General features: G+C 40.4%; 1 protein-coding gene across 1 annotated transcript in view; it reads right to left on the bottom strand.

The window, feature by feature from the left end:
* Positions 1-388: 388 nt before the first annotated feature.
* LOC122089018 (beta-galactosidase 9) overlaps positions 389-23,303 on the bottom strand; it is a 47,736-nt gene continuing 24,821 nt past the window's right edge. Inside the window, exons 13-19 of the mRNA XM_042658423.1 lie at positions 8,913-9,028; positions 8,006-8,103; positions 7,215-7,325; positions 5,380-5,490; positions 5,081-5,289; positions 1,383-1,731; positions 389-967 (exon numbers count right to left, since the gene is read on the bottom strand). Of these exons, the coding sequence (XP_042514357.1) occupies positions 836-967; positions 1,383-1,731; positions 5,081-5,289; positions 5,380-5,490; positions 7,215-7,325; positions 8,006-8,103; positions 8,913-9,028 (1,126 nt within the window). The 3' untranslated portion in view covers positions 389-835. The remainder of the gene's footprint in view (positions 968-1,382; positions 1,732-5,080; positions 5,290-5,379; positions 5,491-7,214; positions 7,326-8,005; positions 8,104-8,912; positions 9,029-23,303) is intronic.

Genomic DNA, 23,303 nt, shown 5'->3' with positions numbered 1-23,303 from the left:
TCTTTCAAACTGCGGGGTCAAGGAGGGTCATAATGGCCGCAGCCTTGGTCCATTTTGGGGAAAGGCTATTTCTTGATTCAAACCCGTGACCACTTGATCACAAGGGAACAACCTTACCGTTGCACCAACGTCCACCCTCTCGTACTGTTTAAATTCTATTCCTCTTTATTTTCTTGTCACAGTGCTTAACCAGGATTTTCTAACATTTCACCTTCTCAGCTGTAGTTTTCTACTATCCTCCTTGTTTCGTAGCACTCTCATCGCTTGCTTAGAAAGGACGGGAAGAGTAGGGCACCTCTCCTCTCATGTCCTGATGCTGTAAATACAAATTCTGTTGATTCATCTTCATAAAATTCCAACTTCCAAGTTCCATATAGAACATCAAAAGTTTAACTCAAAAAAGAAATGCTTAATTCATCTTATAAAAGTAGTTATCGACAGATCAGTTGAAGAATTATCAACTGTACAAGCCTGCAACCATTGATGCCAGTTTTTCCTTTTCCTGTATATGTTATCTGGACTGCAGAGAGTGAATGGGTTTTATTCTGCCCCCTAGATACACCTTACAAAAACATATGTATCCTTATTTCATGTATACACATTCTAGTCACAGTGCACAAACTAGAGTATGTGCCAAATTAAGAAATAGACACACTAAGATAAGAATTGCCACAGTTATTCAAACATCTCAGCAAACAAAAGAAGATCACAGTGGAAATACACAATATAAACAAAATCTTATGCATCAAACGCTTAGCGGATTGCAGCACATAATTGTGTTCTGAGGCTCAACCAGCTCTATTTTGCACTGCATCAGCTACTTGATGAGTCTTGACTAAGCATCACTAATATCAAGAGATGATGTGCATCTTGCTTCCACAGCTAAAGTCTTGATGACAGCTCGGCATGGGTCTCCAAAAATTGCATTTGAAACATTAACAGAACAGCTGTTTCTTCCTTGGCATGCCTGCAGTAAGAACTTTGATTTGTCAATGGAAGGAATTATCAAATCAGAAAAACTTAATAGAGGCACCAGTGACCAGTTCCATGATCCACTCTTCCAAACCACTTGATTGCTGGAAGCAACCAAGCAAATTCTAGATGTATTATGCTACAATTCTAGTTTGGGCATAAAACCTCTGCAATGAGAAGAACAGTCCACCAACGTTTCACACCCAGCCAATTAGAGATTTGATGCAACCCATTATTTACACAAGGACCTACAAAACTACCCAGTTTATGGTTTGGCTAATCCCAATCAAATGCGAATCCAGGTCAGGTCCAAGTCGAGCAGTTACCGTCCTAGCTGTTCAACCCTATCTTACCAACCTACTGCCACCACTAATCCCATCTATGTATGCTAGAACAAGCATCATACTTACATCGGCTACAACAGACATTGAACTAGGGGCATGGCAGTTGCCAATTGAGAAACTTTGACACCCGCCTCCAGGAGTACCATAACTAGCAAATGTTATGCTGGAGATGACATGTCCACTATCACACTGCAAGTGTATTTCTGGAGGCACATCCTCGATTGAGATTTTTCCCTGGATAATAGCTGGACGTGACCAAGCGCTAAGAGGTGCATAATGGGTCTCTGACACTTGAGCACAGATAATTCCAGTAGCACGTGACTTGATTGATATCTGCAATGGGTTTCCTCCTGTTTCGTCAAAGAGGACAAGAAGATTATTGGATGCCTTCAACCATGATCGAGGGATATGGTACCTGAAAAAAGTAATATTTGATGTGTTAGAAATGCTGACATTACTCGTGTAACTTTTTTCAATTAAAATAAATGGTACTCTGTTCAAGCTAGATGAGAACAGCTTACGTACACTAGTCCCCTCAATAAAAATCAGTATAACCATTCAATTTGGGACCCCATTGTCCCCCCCCCCCCAACTTCCTGTGCTAATTTTTAAACCAACACCCTTCTCCATGCGACCATGCACTTCTTACTGCACCTCTTACTATCCTGTTTCCTCCTCCCAACTCCAGCATCCAAGCCCTTCTGCACCTACTGCCACTACCTACCCTTCCAGAAAACCTGCAGATCTCTTTGATCCACCTCCAACTCCAGAGATCTCTGATGCCCAAGGTTGTTAGTGGGTAGCTAGCTTTATGCAATTCCTTATGAAGAAGTTGGGTGAACACAAAGGAGGTGTCTGATATTTTCATTGATGATGATACTCCCATTCAGATTTGTGGATGTTGCCAAGGTTGTTAGTACCTATCTTTATGCGGGTCATTATGAAGTGGGCTGAATACAAAAGAGATGTCTGATATTTTCAGTGATGATGTTACTCCATTCAGATTTGTGGATGTCTCATGATTTGTGGGTTTTAAGAATAAAGATACTACACACCCTTATGGATCTGTCTCATCCACTTCTTCAGGGCCTTGATCGGTACATGGTGACACTTCCGCAACACTCTGTCTAATCCTTGGACATGCAGACCTCAGTGATGATATTCAACACACTTTGTTCTTAATTGCCTATACATTGCTAAGCAAGATGATGTTCATTTTTCTTAAGAGTAACAAATTATCAGACCTCATTTTATGCCAGAGGCACTGTAGGCATAAGCCACTGCAAACCAACAAGCAATGTGGGGAGAGAGTGGAGAGCAGAGCACCTGTTTTAGGATGCTCTGGAGAGAGAGAGAGATGTCTAACAGGAGTTCCTTTGAACATATAGCTCGTGATTCAACTTTAGTACAAGAAGAAGAGCAGCAGCAACTTCACTGAAGGAGGATAGACGTGCCTTCAGAGTTTGCGATAAAGGAGTTGGGGCAATTTGATTAATAATAGTGTTTTAGTTTCTCAGTCTTGCTACTAGTAATTTAATTCATACCCATTTTGCAATTCTTATTTTTTTTGGCTAAAAACCCTTCACCTCTTATTTGACTCTGCAGTTCAGATTGATGGAATTCTAAACACATATAACTAAGAATGTCAAATGCTAACCTGGCCCTCAGGACCATGTTGAACGTCAGCCTTCAGCTTCGGATCCCATACACATGACATAGATGCCATTTGACTCTAGGTGAAGTTGTGAGGAAAGACACGCATAGCTTAGGCCTTGTATCAAATATAACCTCGAACAAAACTGATTGGAGGGTAGGGATCCATGTCGCTGACCCCATTTAGTTGGGATAAGGCTGAGTTATTGTTGTTGTTGTTGTTTTTGTTATTGTATGGAGAGGGTTTAAAAACATCACATTACCATTTTAGCATTTCTTTGAAATGTTCTCAATCCTTACAATGACTTTCAGTTTAACCAGAAGTGACATTCAATCTGTCTCGCTAAAGATCCCTTTCTAAAAAAAGGGAATAATTTTGTAGTTTATCTAAAATCCGGTTAGGCAATTCCCCCCCCCCCCAAAAAATATTTTTTCTTGTTATTCTGTCATTGACAACCATAAAGGACAAAAGGTGTACCTAGTGCACCAGGCTCCCACATGTGCGAGGTCAAAAAAAAAAGAGCAACCCAGTGCACGAGGCTCCCACTACTACAGGGTCTGGGAGGGGCAAGTGTAGGCAGCCTTACCCCCTGCTTCGTAGAAGAGGCTGTTTCCAAGTTTTGAACCTGTGACCAACATGTTACAATAGTGCAACTTAACCGTTGTGCCACAAGCTCATCCACTCCAAAGAGAGGAGTAATGAACAGTCCAGATTAATTCATATTGAATATTTGTGAATTTTGTATTGACAGCCGTGTAAAGCCTTTTTGGGCTGCCAACTCAGTTGTAACATGGAAGATTCTGTGGTCACTCACGCTTATGATTTACATATATTTGAGTTTCTCCATAATAGACATTTAAAGCCCCTACTCCAACACTGGAAGTAGCCCAAATTTTTGGGCTTTTAGGCTTCATTTACAAAAAAGTAATGCCCCTAATTCTGTCATATACAATATTATTTCTCTTATGAATGTCTAAAATATCTTATCCTAGAAGAGCACCCACATGATTGGCAAGTCCTGAGTCTCCTGACATTACAAAAAAAGGATATGCAGCCAAAATTTATTCATTTATTTATATATTTGTTTATTTGGTGCAACCCAGAATCCCTTTCTTTTTTATTGTAAGCTTTTAAGACTAAAATTCGGTGTCTAAACAATATTGTAAACAGAAAAGCCTAAACTCTGCTCAACTTTTGAACCAATTGTCTGATCCTTTACTGATGGTAACAATATTAGTAACACACACAACTCTATAAGCTCTTCATAGTTTATGCCATATAGATTCTGTCCAGACTACTCCAGAGTATCATAAATAAATAAATAATGTTGATGGAACTTGGAAATTGCATTTCTGACTTTGGGGGTTGGGGGTTGGGGGCTTGGGGGGGGGGGGGGTGTGGGAGAACCATAGAGATATGCTTCACCCAAGATTCAAGTGCTCCCATTACTCTTTTCATTTTGATCAAAGAGATTCAGATGATCTCTGAGTTCTTCAGTCCCAACCAGAAAATGAGGCTGCTGGAACTTCCACCTTAAAGGTTTATGATGACACTGTTCCATGAAGAGAGAGAAAGGAAGCAAGAACAACATCTAAGCAGAGGAGAGGAAGTGGATCTGTGTGGAAAATATTTTCAAAGAGGATAAACAATGGGGTAGGGGAGAGAGAGAGAGAGAGAGATGATGGGTAAGAGGTGGAAACACTCCCTAGTACTGCTATTACCAGCTTGTGTTTGCCTATCTGCTCGACACCCATGAGTGTTGACTGAATTAGTGGGTATTACAAATACATTGTTGTACTATTAATACTATATACATGTGATAAATGATAAATATAATAATGATTGCAAGGAGAGTTTCTGGCTGTTCATATTACCCAAAAAAATGGGGCAAGAAGGGTTTTGTTAGCGATTGCCATGAGATCCTACCAATTCAATTGAGTCTACCGCATTTTAAGAAAGTACATAGAAATGCAGAAATCTCAGTTATACAAATCTTGAACGAAGAACAGAAATGCTTAACATTTCTGCTGGTTGTCCCAGGTTAGCATAAGGTGAGATAATAAATGCAGCTCAATATATGAACACTTCAAATTCTTAAGAAATTACATACCAGCTTTGGGTAGGCTTCCCACAGTTTGTGGCACATTTCATATCATAAAAGGTCCCACGATAATCACAAGTAGTTGGACAGCCATTTTTGGGGGCAACTAAGGACCAGAATCTTCCAATGCTGTGGCCATTAACCCAAGCCTGTCCCTTTCCCATGCTGTCCAAATTGAGTGAAACAGGATCGACTGCCTTGGGAGCATCAAAATATGTCTGTTCACAAATATATTATCAGATAACAGAAAGAGAGAGCACGGAGGGGGGGGGGGCTACAGAGTCATCTAAAAGTAAATCTTCCGTTACCTTGTACCATGTTAAGGCGGACGGAGTTTCATCCAGAGCCAAATCCATCCAATCCGCCTGTTCATTTTCATCTAGACCATATAATCTCATAAACTCACCCTTCAGCCCCACCTATAATTGAAAAAAGAACAGCTGAGTTCCCAATCAGTTCTCACTGCAGTCCAGAAGAACTGGTAAGTTGTGAAATACCAAAAATCTAAGAGGGTGATCTATAAAGGCAAACTAGTAGAAACTAAAAGAAAAACGCCAACATAAATTGAGGTTCTGGAACAAAGGAAAAAAGAGATTCAGAGCTTTACTACATTATAAATTTTGAAAAGAAAACTTTTGACAAAGAAGAACGAATGTAGGAAGTCAATGTTCGTACAGCGTAAAAATGTAATGTAGTCTTTGAATTAAGTGTGGCAGTTGGGTGGATTGGCTAACCTCTGACCCAGTCAAAAAGCACCCAATCCAAACCTGACCTACTTGATAAATGATCAGAGCACCCAAACCCACAAACCTAACTAAACCAATTTGGGGCATTTATGCATTTATGTAAAATATGTCTTCACAAAATACTTCGTTATTGCCCCTCAGTACTAGGTATCAGCCTACTCCCAGTCTCCCACTATGATACCACCCACCCATAGTTGACCCCAGCCAAACCCAACTAACCTAAGCGGCTAAGCTAGATCAGGGAAAACCAGATCACCCCATCCAACACACCCCAAACCAAACCCATTGTTTTCTTTAATATTTTAATGGTAAATTTTGAATTTCTTCTGTAACGAGATGCTAAATGTTGTCCTTCCACTAGCCTACCCCCACCCTGACCTAATACATCCCACAGGAAGGTCGACTGACCCACCAGAACCAAATCAATCAGTCCAAAAGAGGAACTAGATTTATATGCTTGAAGGAGAAGATGAGCCATATCAGTAGGGACCATTCATGCACATGTTATAAACTCGTATTTATAGCATTTCATTAAGGAGAGAGAAAATGTGTCTAAAGGAAAATATGCCATGCATTTGGGAACTTAATAGGGTCTGGAACTCATGCATGACTGACCCATTCATTAGGTTGGTTGAACCACCCAACCCATCAACATTCATGAATAGGCATGGGGAGCTTCAACACATCAAAAGGTGGTGGGTGTGGATTGGTTCATGGTCAGCTGAGTTTTTGCCACCCTACTTCAAATGCTCCAAATTCCAAAGTTTCAATGGCTTCTGTCCTTATGAATCATTAACCCCGACTCTTGGAATCAATTTACTAATTTGGAACAGGTTCTCAATGAAGAGAGCTAAATCATTTGGGATCCATTTACCAAATCTTGTATATGGTATTAACATACATGATAGCTTTATGTATGGGAAGCAGAATTTTCCCCTGCTAGGAATCTTTTATGGACCGAATTGTTTTAACGAGCCACACATAAGATGTGGATCAAGAGCATCGGTTCAAAGGATATTTTACAATCTAGTTTCACCTTATGTTCAAAACAATAGTATAATAAATATATCAAAGCATTGCATGATACCCCAAATACATGGAAACTGATATAGAGCATGGAACTAAATCTTGGACATCTTGGCCAAAATTGCGGCAGTTTCGGCGGACCCCGAGACGAAATCTGGTTTGTGGGAATTTTCGGAAAAAATACCTGGTTTCAGTGGTTTCCACCCAGGCCGAAACCTGTCCGAAACTCGAGATTTAGTTCCTTGATATAGACAACAGACATAAATTAACAAGTAATAGACATAAATTAACGAGTAATCTTGCAAAACCATGCAAATCAAGCACGTGAATCACAGACATTATGGCATGGTGATAAAAAGAAGAAAAATCACCTGATGGGTCCAAAATGACTTTGTGAGGTCGATGTCACCATTTTTCAAACCAGTAAGTCTAATTTTTCCTCCAAATCCTGCTCCATCTTTCTCAATGAAGGCACCATAGTTCTGCATAATGAATGGATTTGCATAATGGAACTAGTTAAATGAAATAACATCAAACCAGACACCAAGTCAATGTCAATGATGGAAAGAACAAGGTCTGGAAAAACTATGGAGATGACTAATCTATTTAAAGTTTACGAACACCAGTTAGAACTTGTACGGTTGTACCTTATCAAGAGAAAATAGCTCATGTCCTATAAATTGATATACTACTAACTCAAGGAATGGGAGAGGCAAGTTGAAAAAAACTAGAATAGTCGTAGAAATTTGGCTTCCACTCAAAGCAATGAAAAATAAACATGAGAGGAGGACAATCCCAATAATCTGGAATCACAAACATCAAGTAAACCACTTGTTTATAAGGAATTCTTTCCCCTATACATTTGACATATTATTTCCACATAAATAGGGAATCCATGTCTTACTGTCCTCTTAAAAAAATGAAACATGAATGAGTGATAGGATGATTCTAGTACTCCCAATTCACAAATCACATGCATAGGAAATCCTCTCCCATGCACATAATACTCCATTACTTGTCAATATGATTCTTTTGTTGTCAACAGAAAGAAGGTTTTATACCTTCCAAATAACAGTGGAGTTAATCTAGTCAACAAAAGGACCTAATTCCAGTGAGAGGTTACAACAGGAAGCAAATGAAAATGTTCTTTCATATATATTACCTGCAAACCCACTGTTTCAGATAATAATGCTAACTCATTATCTCCCCTCAATAAATGAACAGGCTGCACAACTCGGACCCAACTACCAACAGCAGTGCCTGCACTCCATAGCACGCATTAGCAGGTAGAAGGACAAACTAAACTACATAAGCATGAAAAACTAAAACATGAATGCACAAATGAATTGATGCTGCTATTAAATATGTATGTCAGGCATGCATGAATGCATAAACATAAGAAGCCAAAAGAAAGAGAGAATACAAAAGAGCAATTAATGCTTGAGAATAGGAAACTTTCTGTGTATTATTATACTTCTATGGAGGAGCACCAGATGGTCATACCTAGATTATTGAACCTAGGAACCTCCTCTTGGTCTGGTTATTTAAACTTCTAAGAACCATAACCATCTGACTTAAGAAATTGAAAAAAAAAAAATGAAGGAACCTAACTGAGGTTTCTGACAATACCAGCAATCTCCATTGAGGTTTCGGCATTAATCAGCACTTACGTCTCTCTCTCTCTCAACTAGATCTGAACAGATAACACCCACTCATATGTGAACTGCCTTTTTCTTTTCTCCTTTGTGATTTCCTCCGTGGGAATTCATCACCATCTGGGCCATCTCACTTGGTTAAGTGAAACATACCAATCTTGTTAACCACTGTGGCTGTGGATGTGCCAGCAGCAGTGGCTATTGGCACACCACATATAGGAAAGAGCAGTGCGTTTGTGTACCACTATTCTCACTTTGCATAACCATCACACTTTGGTGCAAGCAGCAGGCTCAGAATGCACGGTTTAACTAATGGTCTTCCACCAAGTCAGACAACTAGCATACATATCCTAATTACACATTATTTTCCAAAAGGTTTCAATTGAAATCATTTTTGAAGGGAAAAGTCGATACCTGCAAGCTGGCCATTTATGAAAATGCGAACTACATCACGCATTCTATCGATACTCAGTCTGGGATTAACTCCATTTTCCTCCCAATATGAAACGTCATCATCGGAAATATGTATCCTGTGTTGGATTGATTTTCTATTGAAATTAGTATACAATAAAAATGCGCCTTGTCCAACCTAGAGAAAAAGAGAGGATGCTATAGAAAGTAATAGAGGTATCATCAATCAAGTAAACAGGTACAAAGTTAACACAATAGGAACAGTATTATTGCTCTAGTCAGTTATGAAACTAAAGAAGTGGTCATAATTAAATACAGAAACTCAACCTTCGTAGAGTAAGTGGCAGAATAGGATCATACACATGAAAGTTGCACACAGGCAGAGTAATAAATTTATTGTTAATGAAGAATATAACAAGAGGTTTTGAGATTAGTAGATCGAAGACGGAGTATATGATCTGTAGCTTTAGCCAATCCATAATCGATAATGATATGGTGAATATTGAGGGGGGGAGATTATACAAAGCGACTTTTTTAGATTTTTGGGGTCAACTATGAATATAGTGATATAGAGGATGAGTAGGATGGATGAAGTGGAGAGGGGCGTCTGGAGTGCTATGTGACATGCATATCCCCTTAAAACTTAAGGGAAAGTTCTATAGGGTTGTTGTGCGTCCAGCTATGATGTATGGGGCGGAATGTTGGGCAGTTAAGTGTCATATACAAAAGTTATGTGTAGCGGAGATGAGGATGTTAAGATGGATGTGTGGCAAAACTAGGAAGGATAAAGTAAGGAACGAGCATATTAAAGTTGACTTGGTAGTTGCCCCAATCAACGAAAAGCTCTGTGAAAGTCGTTTGAGGTGGTTTGGCTATGTTCAACGGAGGCCTGAGGACGCCCCAATAAGGGAGAGTGATTCGATTCAATTTCAAGGAGCTAAAAGAGCTAGGGGCAGGCCTAAAATAACCATAGACGAAGTGGTGAGGAATGATATGCTTAGTCTCAACCTTGTCCCAAGTATGACCTTGGATAGAGCCTATTGGAGGTCTAGGATTCATGTTCCCGACACCATTTCACTGAGTTTCTCCTGCCTTGTGGGCTGGACCTCTTTCCTCTTACTCTCACTGGTATACTCTCATCTGATCGCCTCACCCCTTCCCTATTCTATGTCCCCCCCCCCTGTTTTTTCTATTGTGTTTTGTTTGAATCCATGTAGCCAACCCTATTAAGTTGGGATAAGATTGAGTTTGTTGTTGTTGTTGTAATGAAGAATATAACAACTCAGAGGAAATAGTTACTCATGTGTAGGAAGTGTGTCCTTAATATTATCATTCTTGATAGTTTGCAAGAAATAAGTACACCTTCATATTAAAGGACCAACTGGCACTAAGGATCAAAGTACATAAGGATAAGAAGATCTATATTATCACATTTAAAAACTTCAGATGACTGACAAGGTCCTCTCAGCAGATTTATTTAAGGCAAGTGGCACATGTGATGTACCAAAACACCCTAGCGCCCAAGGCACAAAGCACAAGGTAAGGCACATGGCTGATTGAAGTGCGGAACAATTTTTCAGAAAAGAAATATAACAGATATTGTCACCAAAGAATAATGTATAATGCGTATAAATAACAAGATGGTGTAAATGGTCTAGAACAACCGAAATATGAAAATAACATCATAGAATTATACAGCATTACAAGCAACCAGAAGTAAGTACATGAGGAATTTGAAAGATCACAAAACCTAAGCTCTATAACCTTACTAAATTGCAAAATGATAGAGCGTGCTCCATTTCCCAAATCATAGAAACCTGTTAGGGCTGCAATGGATGAATGAACAGAACCTGAGCTATGTTTCCTTGAATAGAGCAACATAACCAAAATGGTACATGAAGGCACAGAAATGCACAAAAGGTAAACAAAGGCACACAGCCTTAGTGCAGTGGTGCCAGGTGGAAAAGGTACGTGCCTGGCACTCACATCATAATAATACCAGATTGATTCTTTGCTGAGTACTCTATTAGCTAATCAGGCTATATATATGGTGTTACAATCCCAGAAACCTGTAATCAAAACAGAGAAATAGAGAAAAGAAGAGAAGAAGAAAAGAGGAGAGAAGAGAAAGAGAGGTGCAATCGAAAGAGACCCCAAAAGAGAGGAGTGACCTGCGATCGGACCAAAATAGTTTGATCACAGGTTATGCCTCAATACTTATATTAAATAGTGCTGAAGAAAAGTACAAAAATACCCCCATAAAGAAGAAAAACCTAATCACAGAGACATGGGGCCGAGAGGGGACTGTCGCTGTTTAGGATTAGCGCTACTCAACACTCCTCCTCAAGTTGGAGCATACACATCACCCATGCTCAGCTTGATACAACCATTACCAAAGCTATGAGCAAACAGAGACTTAGTGAACATGTCAGCCAACTGATCTGATGAAGGAACAAAAGGGGTCTCAATCAGCTTTTTCAGAACACCATCACGAATGAAGTGGCAGTCCACCTCGATGTGCTTGGTCCTCTCATGGAAGACTGGATTGCTAACAATGTACACCGCAGCTTGGTTGTCAAAATACATCTTCATAGGCTTGGTTACTGGAAACCCCAACTCCAAGAGTAAAGGTCGTAGCCACATCAACTCAGTAGTGGTATGAGTTATAGCTCTGTATTCTGCTTCTGCACTAGACCGGGCAATGGTAGTCTGCTTCTTACTATGCCATGTAACCAGATTACCTCCAACAAACGTGCAATAACCCGCAGTGGACCTACGATCACTAGCAGAGCCAGCCCAATCAGCGTCAAAATAGCCAACTAGTTTCATATGCCGATTAGGACAATAGATCAGCCCTTTTCTAGGAACACCCTTTAAGTAGCGAAGAACACGAACAATTGCGTCCCATTGTGCTTTCTAGGGAGACTGCATGAACTGACCGAGGACTCCAACAGCATAGGAGATGTCAGGACGAGTCACAATAAGATAAATCAACTTGCCAATCAAACTCTTGTATTGATGCACATCCTGGCGAGGTTCGCCATCATTAACCCCAAACTTTTGGTGAGGATCCATAGGGATATCAACAGGTCTGGATGCAAGCATACCAGTGTCAGACAAAAGGTCCAACACATATTTCCTTTGAGACAGACTAATCCCTTTCTTGCATCGGATCACTTCAATCCCAAGAAAATAGTGAAGTTAGCCCAAGTCCTTGGTCTGAAAGTGTTGTTGTAGATAAGTCTTTACTTAAGAAATTCCTGCCTCATCATTACCAGTAAGAATAATATCAACATAAACTACCAATACCACCAGTTTATCACCTCTGCGACGAATAAAGACAGAATGATCAGAATAACACTGAGAAAATCCACAAGTTATTATGGTTGTACTGAACTTGTCAAACAATGCCCGATGGGATTGTTTAAGTCCATAGATAGCCTTGTATAAGCGACACACATGACCTTTATTCTCCCCCTGAGCAACATAACCAAGAGGTTGCTCCATATACACCTCTTCCTGTAGGTCACTATACACGAAGGCATTCTTTATGTCCAACTAAAATAGGGGTCAATCAAAGTTGACAGCAAGAGAAATAAGTAGACGAACAGAGTTCAATCTAGCAACCGGGGAGAAGGTCTCAAAATAATCAACCCCATATGTCTGAGTATACCCCTTGGGAACCAGACGGGCTTTCAACCGCACAATAGAGCCATCAAAGTGATACTTGACAGTGTATACCTAGCGACACTTCACCAAATCCTTACCAAGGAGGTAAATCTACCAAACTCCAGGTACCACGACTCAAGAGAGCATCCATTTCCACATCCATGGCAGCTTTCCATCCAAGGATACGTAGGGCATCATTATGGGTGAGGGGAATAGGGTTAGTAGAAAGTGACAGGGCAAGACTATGGATGGTCGAGGGAAGATGAGACAAGGAAACAAAGTTATCAATAGGATACGCAATCATAGATTTTTTAGTGCAAGAGTGTGTACCTTTCCTTTGAGCAATTGGTAAGTCATCAGGCAGAGAAGGAGAAGGAGCTTCACCAGAGAAAGGCAGCAATGGAGGAAGTGAATCATCTGGAGTATTGGTATCTACACTCGGTTGTCCAACCTTCTTGCGCTGATAAACCTGTAGAGGAGGTCAATCACTAGCACTAGGAACATCAGGAAAGGGAATGAGAGAAGGAATGGGTGGAGGAGATGAAGAAGTCCACTCCATACTAGACTAAGACACCTGAAGAGGAAAAATTGATGTGCCTTCAAAAAAAGTCACATCAGCACTAACAAAGTTCCTGTGAGTAATAGGGTCATAGCACTTGTACCCTTTTTTAGTACATGAATAACCCAAAAAAATACACTTAGTAGACTGAGGAGATAATTCATCTACTTGTGCATGCAAATTATGGACAAAATACACACACCCAAAGATTCAGGGAGGAACAGGAACACTCGGCAAGGCAGGAAACATAATAGAAAAAGGAGACCTATCTGAGAGAACTGAAGAAGGCATGCGATTAATCAAGTGACATACAGTTAAAATCCCATCACATCAAAAATGTTTAGGAACATGCATATGTATCATAATAGCTCGAACTACCTCGAGGAGATGCCGGTTCTTGCGCTCTGCTATCCCATGTTGCTATGGGGTATAGGCACAACCAGTTTGGTGTATCATTCCACGGTTGGCACAAAAATCAAAAATATCATTTTGGGCATATCTAAAGCATTATCAGATCGAAAAATCTTAATTAAAATGCCAAACTGAGTTTTTATTTCATTATAAAATTTCTGGAACACAGATAAAAATTCAGATCTGTCCTTTAACATGTACAACCATGTAAGACAAGAATGATCATCCACAAAGGTCACAAAATAGCGAAAATCAAATCTATTACTAACTCTGCAAGGACCCCATACATCAGAATGGACTAAAGAAAATAAAGACGGACTACGAGACACAAAGCGAGATGGGAAGGACACGGTGATGTTTTCCCAACTCACAGGGCTCACATTCGAACCTAAGCACAGACTTAAAACTAGGAAATAAAATTTTCAACCTAGACAAAGACAAATGTCCTAAACGACAGTGCCATTGGAAAGGAGTCACATCCCCAACAACAGTAGCAACAGCAGCAGCAGAAGAAGCAGGACAGCCACAATTGAGATAATATAAACCATCTTTTTCACACCCTCCACCAATCGTCTTCCTCGTGTGAAGATCCTGAAAAACACAGTAAGAGGGAAATAAGGTTACTGAGCAATTTAATAAACTAGTTAACTGGCTCATAGAGAGAAGACTTAATGGAAATTATAGTACATGTAACACAGAAGATAAATTCAGTGAGGATGTAGGTGAGATAGTACTATAGCCTAGAACCGGTGTGGAAGCACCATTGAAAAGAATAACAGATGTAGAATTGGTACTAGAAGAAAAGGTTTTAAAAAGTGATGACTTACCAGTCATATGGGCAAAAGTACCTAAATTAATGATCCAGGGGGTAGAAGTAGTGGTAAGAAGGACTGAGGTACCTGCATGAGCTAGGGTGGCAATGGATGTAAACCCACCATTGGATGTATTAGAGGATACCTCGAGGTGTGCAAGCGCCGGAGCAACTAATTGATGTCATCGCGCATACTGATAGATGAATCTCCTGAGGAAGTTATCGGTTTAGTATCAGTGGAAGATACGGTGTCAATACCATCGTCTGACACTGCATGATTGGCTAACTGGGTGGCCCACTCTGGCTTGCCATGCTTTGCCAAGCAAGTCTCAACAGTATGGTTGGACTTCCCACAGTAAGTGCAATAGCGAGATGCACAATCAGACAGCTATCCACTAGAACCTCGACCAGCAGACCCACGACCTCCCCTACGATCGCGACCACGTCCACAATTGGCAAGGAAGGCAGAATTGTCTTTGGAAGACTTATCAGGTTTAGTCGATGAAGTAATACACTGCAGTCGCGAATAAGTGACATTAACAGTAGGAACAGTATCGCCTGCAAGTAGATGGCCCTTCACTGCCTTCAAATCATTATTCAACCCAGCCAAAAATTTGAAAACAAAAAACTCATTACGCTGAGCCTTCAATTTGTCAATGTCTGTGGTCAAAGGCTGAAAAACATTGAGCTCTCCAACCATTCCCCTGAAAGCACTAAAGCACTCTGGAAGAGATCTGTCAGACTGGCGAAACTGGAACAGCTTCTCATAAATATCATAAATATGGGTCATGTTCTTTTCCTAAGAGTATGTTTCCTTCAAGTCATTCCATACTCCCTTTGCAGTAGAGTGAAACATGACATTTGCAGTAACATCTGGTTCCATACTCCACAATCAGATTAAAATCAAGGCATTCTCCTTCACCCATTCATTATAACCCTTGTCAGATGATAGAAGAGGTTCAATAGTATACTGAAGTTTATCCTTGGCCATAAGATAAACCTTCACAAACTGAGCCCAAAGTAGGTGATTCGAACTTCCCTTGAGCTTGATAGAGGTAATTTAGACATTGACATTGTCCGAGGAAGATGTAGCAGTGGTAGTTTTGGTCTCAGCCATGAGGAACCAAAAAATAATAGAAAATAAAGGATTGTTGATGTAGAGGCAAACAAACAATCACCTGTATGCAGATCTATATAGTACCATAAAATGGGGGATTCTATTACAGAGCGATATTATTAAGACCTGATCTCTCCATAGTCATCACCAAACAAACAATCATCTGTAGGGTTTAGGGTTACATACCATGGGGCAAAAATCGATGAGGTATAAAAAACCCTGTCAAAAATCATTCTTTGATTGTCAATTAATAAAATGAGTAAAGGGACATTATCTAACACCGATGTGATTTAAACCATAGTAAACGCAGCAATAAGCGGCTGCACACCAGAGAGGTTAGCAGAAGAATGAAGTCAACAGAGAGGAATGTATAAACCCTAGGCTTAATCATAGAGGCACTGATACCATGTTACACCCAGAAACCTATAATCAAAACAAAGAAATAGAGGAAAGAAGAGAAGAAAAGAGGAGAGAAGAGAGAGAGAGGTGCAATCGAAAGAGACTCCCAAAAGAGAGGAGTGACTAGCGATCAAACCAAAACAATTTGATCACAGGTTATGCCTCAAAACTTATATTAAATGATGCTGAAGAAAAGTACAAAAATACCCCCATAAAAAAGAAAAACCTATTCACAGAGATATGGGGCCGATAGGACATAAATGCCCCTATCGGCCCTGTCGCTGTCTAGGATTAGTGCCTAGCGCTAAACTCAACATATGGGAAATGCAAAAATTAAGTCACGGAATCAACACAATGCCTCCAGACTTCAAATCATTGAGACTGGGCAGAAATGCTTCTTCCTCGGCAACAAAACCACGTTCCACCCATGAAATCATTTTCATTAAAAAAAGGGCGTATCCAATGCACAAAGCTCCCGGCACTATGGGGTTTTGGGAGGGTCATAATGTGCATAGCCTTACCCCCGCTTTGTTGAGAGGTTGTTTCTAGAACATACGGTCTAGTAGAGCAACCTTACCTCTGTGCCGAGGCCCGCCCACTAAATCATTTTTATTCAGTATAATATATATAGGAGAAAAGAATACTACCCGCTTGCGTGTGTCTACATATAGACACAGCAGGCACGGAAAGACCGTGCTGCCCTCGTGCTGAAGAAGATCCCAGGCGCCTTCCAATTGGCCCATGTGCTGACGTGTACCTGTACCTGCACCTACAGGGTAGTGTTCTCTTGCCCATATATATATATATACTGAAGAAGATCCCACGCGCCTTCCAATTGGCCCATGTGCTGACGTGTACCTGTACTTGCACCTACAGGGTAGTGTTCTCTTGCCCATCCATATATAGGGTAATTTATAGTGCCACACCCTGGAGAATTCCAGTTTATAGGAACACCCCCTCTTTCACCAAATTAGACTCAGACCCCCTACCGTCACTAGCTGTTACGGAATATACCTTATATGCTGATGTTAGTTACTATATATTTTTTTAAATACCAAAAATCCCTTGTAAAAGGTGAAGTACCTAACATACCCATTTGATAAGTCCCCATCCCCAAATCCATACCTAATATACCTTCACGTTCAGAGCAACGGCGAACACTCTCTGTGAGGAGCAAGAGCAGCGGCAGCGGCAGCGGCAAATGGAAACCCTAATCCGATGCAATCATGGTGGGAAGCTATTTCCAAGGCTTGATCAACCATCCAGGCCCTATCTTCGATCCTCCCTTTTTTCACGTCTCTCTCCTCTCTCGCCAACTCAAACCGCCCTGCTCGATCTCTCCTCGAGTCCAATGAAGCCCACATGGTTGTCTCCCCTTCTCTCTCCAACTCCTCATCCGGGTCCGGCGATGACCCTCTCTGTCAATGGGTTTACGAGACTGATCTCTCTTCCCTTGTTTAATAGTTGGAGTTTTGAGAACAAAACAGAACCCAGAAAAAAAAAATCGTTTCCAAAACCTTTCCCTTCCTTTCCTTTCCTTTCCTTTCCTTCTCCATTTTTTTTTTACTGCTTTTGAAGAGCATCTCTCCCTCCCTTAAACCCGCCAACTGCTTTGATTCCTTTTGTCTCTTCTTTATTATTCTATTCTATATTTTATTTGGGAGAAATATATTGAATTGGGGATGCGCCGAAGAAGTTGCTCAGTCTCGAATGGTTAGAGCACTGTAAGTGTTAAATTTCTACATTGATTTAAGCTTCGGTTCAGAGTTCAAACCACTTCTAAGTTTCTGGTTTTGATTAAATAACTGTTCAGAAGTAGAATCAGTTACCTTTGTTAGCTACAGTTTCGGGTTCATGAGGAGATGGAGAAAATCTCTGTTTGATGTTCAAGTATTTAGGGTTTTAGATTGTGTGTTGGAAATTATGATTCTTTTCCTATACCTGGGTTGTATTATCAGTTTAAGGAGTTCCGATTACAGATCCTCTGTAGTGTTTTATGAGATTAATCATGTACTGGTGACGCTTTCAGAATCTTGCAATGCTTTGTTCTCTCGACTTCTCTGTACTACTCTTGGCCTAAACTCCCCTTGCTTGTGTGGAACAGTCTGTTTTCAGACTTAAAAGAGTTCCCTAAAGTTGTCTGGAACATTTTAAACAGAGTTAAGGAAACTTCAACAACGCATGTCACTTCTTGATCCTGCAAGACCGAACTTAATGGCAATGTTGAAGGCGAGTGCTATGCGAATGAGAATTTGCGAGGGTTAGGGTTGCAGATGAGGACGAAGAGGAGGGAAACGATCTGATTTGGGACGGCAGGGGGTCTGAGGCTATAACAGTCATTTTAACTCCTTACTTAACAACGACTGACGGTAGGGGGTCTGAGTCTAATTTGGTGAACGAGAGGATGTGTTCCTATATTACTGGCATTCTTCAGGGGGTGGCACTGTAAATTACCCATATATGTGTGTGTATGTGTGTGTATTGCCAGTGACCCCATGAATCTGCAGATGAAAAGTATCTCACGAACATTAGATCCCTTAATTTAATGCTTGAAGCATCCGAAAGACATCTAAGGGGAATACTCAAACCTCTAGATGATATACAGTTTCTGAGGCTAGTTTAGGAGACCTACAAAACAACGATGATGATAGCCATTCCCAGGTTATGGTTGCACCAGCAGGCTATCATTATGATCTAACAGAAACTCAATGGAGATTGGAGACCAAGATTGTAGCAGTTACAAACTTCTTTATGAGTGCAAATAGGCAACAAATCAATTGAATAACAAGACCAATCAACATCATTATTAATCAAACAGGCTGATAGGTTCTACAAAAGGCAGTTAAGATTTAGGGACCCTATCTCACAGCATATAACTTATAACTTTGCCCTTTATCATTCTCTCAGCCTATTGATAAATAAACTAAAATGAAACCAATAAAGCTATGATATCCACCATTCCAAGCAACTAAAGGTATAGGTTGATTAGGATGAAATTATGCCCTTGACAAATAAGAATGGCAGATAAGGGTTCTTGTGGCCTAAATGCCTAATCAAAGTAGTTTGGATGAGGCTTAGCTGAGGTCAATTGAGTTATATAAGTTGCGTGCAACAGAGAGGCAAGTTACTATTGCTATCCCACTTTCCATCACAGAGCAAATATGCCAAAGCAACATCTACCAATGAAGGAGGGTCCAGGATCAGCATTGAGGACCACTATATATGCATTAATTGTTGAAGAATTGACTAGACACAAAGGATAAATGAAGTCTTTTCTTTCTTTTTCATTTTTTCTCCTTCTGATAAATAAAAAATTATTGATGTATAAATTGACGTTGTCTTTCCCTAACAATTTGAGCTTTTAAATGAAACGGTAGTGAACACGGTATCAGAGCAGGGAAGTCGAGTGTTCGACTCCTAGGAACTGCATCGGAAGAGTTTTCCTAACATTTCTTATACCTCAATGCCACACGAAGGAAATGCCACGTGAGCTCCACATGCAGGGACCATGGGATCTTGGCCTGCACATGCGGGGGAGTGTCGATGTATACATTAACGCTGTCCTTCCCTAACAGTTCGAGCTTTTAGGTGAAACAGTAGCAAACAAAATCCCAAGGTAAGCTTCCTTCAGTCAATAAAGTTTTAACTAACAAGACTGAATAGGGATTTAGGGAACCAATGCCAAGTTAGAATTGAGGGGAAGCTTTAGCAAATCAAAAAGTTTTAAGATTAGTTGGAGTAAACACAAAATCTATGGGCTGTAACTTTTTTTTGGATGAATAAATAATGCATTAAAACAGTGGAAGGAATATACAAGAGAAAAGGGGGGGGGGAGCTAAGCCCAGAAAGGAAGAACCAACAAAAAAAGGGGTGAACAAGATGGAGGGCAAAGCAAAAGCTAGCTAAAAGAGACTAACACATCATGAAGAGACCCAAAGGGGGGAGCCTAAAGGGGTTACAAATCATCATAGGAATGGGAAGAGGCTATGAAAAAGGAGAGATCCCAGGCAACAACAGTGAGCCTATTCCTTGGGGTGTTCCTAACAGGTTTTTGCTCAAGGGAAGCAAGCTTAGAGCGAACATCAAAATTGATGGCATTCCAAATCTGATCATAGGACCGGGATTTGGATGTCCATCTATGAAGATTGCACTCCATCCAAAGGTGGTATGGGCTGTAACTTTAATAGAAGCACAAGCAAAAAATGAAATGATTCAGGCTGAACTAAGAGAGACCAAGGGAAACCGATTCGATTGTCTTTTTTTTTGGGTGAATAAATAATTCATTTCCAAATAGAGAACAAAAATATACAACCCCTAGAAGAGCGGGGGGAGAAGAAAGGAGACAAAACTCAGGAAGAGTCAGGATTCCTGATTACAAAGCTAGGAAGCTCTCAGAAAGCTACAATGTGATAATTTCTGGGGGAGGGGGAATAAGTGGAGCACACTTTAGAGATCTTGGCTTTAACGTCAAAGAAGATGGAGTTCCAAATCTTTCCCAGAGGCCGAGAGTTGGAAATCCATTTCATATTATTTCTTTCCATCCAGATTTGGCTTAGAGTGGCACTGAAGGTGAGCTTTACCACGTAGCACAAACGGTCTTTCCTTGAAATGCCATGTCCACCCAGATCCATTCCCTTTGCAAAGGGAGAATTCTTCTATTGACAGGCCAGCATTTGGAGAGAACAAGCTTCCAAATGAAGGTGGAGACAGGCCAATCGAAGAAGAGATGATCCGTGTCTTCAGGCTCAGAGCTGCAAACGTGGCAAGCACGGGAGGCATGGATTCGATTGTCTTGGCTGAATAAGAAATGAGAAAGTGAAAATGATGATTCTCATAGAATTAGACTGGAAGCGTGAGGTAGAATGGACCTTTGGGATTGTTGAGCAATCGACACACCCACTAAAATTAAAGGGTAAATATATATATATATATATATTTAGTTGTATTGAACTGAAGATATTGGGATGGATGTGTTGCAAGACTAAGAAGAATAGAAAAGATGCTGATCAGGTTGAGTTGGGTGGATTATTTAACAAGCCAACACGTGAAAATTAAAAATTATAGGAAATATATGCCAAACTTTTCTAATTTTAACAAAAAACGGCATACCCAGTGCACAAGGCTGCCACCACTGCGAGATCTGGAGGAGGTCATAATGTAAAATCAATAAAATCTGACATGCAAAATCTCGAATCATGGTTCATAATATAATGAGTAAATTCATATTCATTCTTGTTTTTACCAGTCTACATTCTATAGAATAAAGAAAAAAAAAAGTATTATGCTTGTTATAGTATTTCCTGAAATGCAAAGGCATGCCTCATTACATTCCCAAGGATTCAGGATGTTTTAATATTTGTGTGACAAAGAAAAATAAAGAAAACAAGCAAAGAAGAAGAAGAGAAGAAAAGAGAGAAGAGATAGGGGAAAGAACAACTACCGATTGGAAGAAAATAAAAAGCAATCCAATCAGTAGGTATGTCTTGTATCTATAAACAATAAAATAAAAGAAATTATAATAAAATCTTTGGCTTATGTGTATGAGTATATCTATACACACGACCAAAATAATATTCTAACAAAAAAAAAATAGTAAGGGTCATCTAGTCCCTTATTAGATTTGTGCTTCAGTCTTCTTATATTTTATTAAAGTTTCTAGGTACAATGAATCTAGTGGATGTAGGATAAGGATTACGACTGGATTACGACTCTTCATTCTCTAACATCCCATATATTTAACCCTTCTCATTCCCACCAAAAAAATGTAACCCTTCTCATATTATAAAGTAAAGTTGGTCGTTGTCATCTCTAACAAGCTAATCCATCCTCTCAAACTCATCTTCTCAATTTGGTATCAGAGCCTAATACCAGATTTAGGATTTTTTTTTCTTTTCAACAAAAGAAGCTCGACCCCATGACTAGGGGCTTCGACCTCCAATGGCTGAATATGGCCCATGCTAAAACATGTCGTCACTGCTCTAACCACTGACCGCTATTAACCACACCACCATCCTGCAGAAGAGGGACCAAAACCCTCACGAGACTCATCAATCACTAGGGCCCATGCCCACACATGCATAAATTGCGTCAAGCCCACCGAGGGGCCCTCTATGATTACCAATCAAAAACCACAGGGACCCTCATTCCCTTCTCCCCATCCTGATCTCCCCGAGATTGTGATTGCAGAACCAGGTATCCCGCGACCTCCGTCAACTCAACCCAAGCCCTCGCGTAGGTTCTATGCCTCTCACGATTGTCTCCAAAAGTCCCTTCCGATCACACTTGCTACTTCTGCAAGACCTATATGGCTCCTATGACTTCCTCATGAGTCCCTTAACTCTCTGTCGGCCTCATGTGCCCCTTTCAAGCCCTTAATCATTACCATCACCAGAGCTTATGCCCTTCTCGTAGGTTGCTACAAGGCCTCACCGTGGCCTCCTTGTTCTTCCTTGTTGATCACCAACTACTAGGGCTTTCGCCTCTATCTGATCGACCTGGTAAGCCATCTGCAAGGCTTTGCCCTTTGATCTCTACAAGTCTCATCGAGGCTTCCTTGACATCTCTCTTGGGTTCTCACCACCCTCTCTCTGTCTTGTGAGGACCTCACCAGACCCCTACCTCTTCTCTTGTTATCGACAAGTGCTCTAGACTCCTGTCTCTTCTTGTTGGCTGGACTTATTGCTCATTGGCAAGACAATGCTTTAAGGTTATATGTTTTTGGATATTTCTTGGGTGTTGTCACAACAATACATTGCTATTCTCCAGTGAGTGGTTTTTTGTCTTGCCATTTTGTTTCAATTGCTTATTCGATTATTCCCTCTTTATAATATAAGATAGTAGTATAGTTGTATAGGGATTTTTTAGGATAGCGGGTGGGTTGTTTTGGAACCCATGGCCATAATCCTACCCTTCACATTGGACCTACTAAACTAAATGGGACAAATTATCTCACTTGGTCCCATGCTTGTAATGTAGGCCTAGATTTGACACCCAAACTAAACCCAAAACTGCAGGAACTTGTAAACCAAAGAACAACCACATAGCCTCCACAATAATCCACAGCAGACTAATAATAAACTGATATAACAGAGTAGAATTCTGATAGATGAAATCAACAGTTGCAAGAACACTTTAATGAACTGATCAGCCAAGGAGATACTGTCGCAATCAACCAAATTAAGAAGCCAAACACTAGGATATATAGTTAACAGAATTCAGCAAACAAAACAGAAATCAGAATTCAGATATGGGCAGAATCCATAATCGGCCAGAACTGAGTAACAGTCCACTTCAGCAGGAACCAGTGGTCTGATTGATCTCAAAATTGGATCGAACTTCCTTCAGAATAGGACTAACTTTCGATCAAAACTAGAAGGCCATCGGATGGCCAGAACTTCCAAAACAGCTAGGCCGACAATAGATAAAATA

Source organism: Macadamia integrifolia, chromosome 9 (genome assembly GCF_013358625.1).
Source record: "Macadamia integrifolia cultivar HAES 741 chromosome 9, SCU_Mint_v3, whole genome shotgun sequence".
Lineage (NCBI taxonomy): Eukaryota > Viridiplantae > Streptophyta > Magnoliopsida > Proteales > Proteaceae > Macadamia > Macadamia integrifolia.
This window is presented reverse-complemented; position numbering and strand designations above follow the sequence as displayed.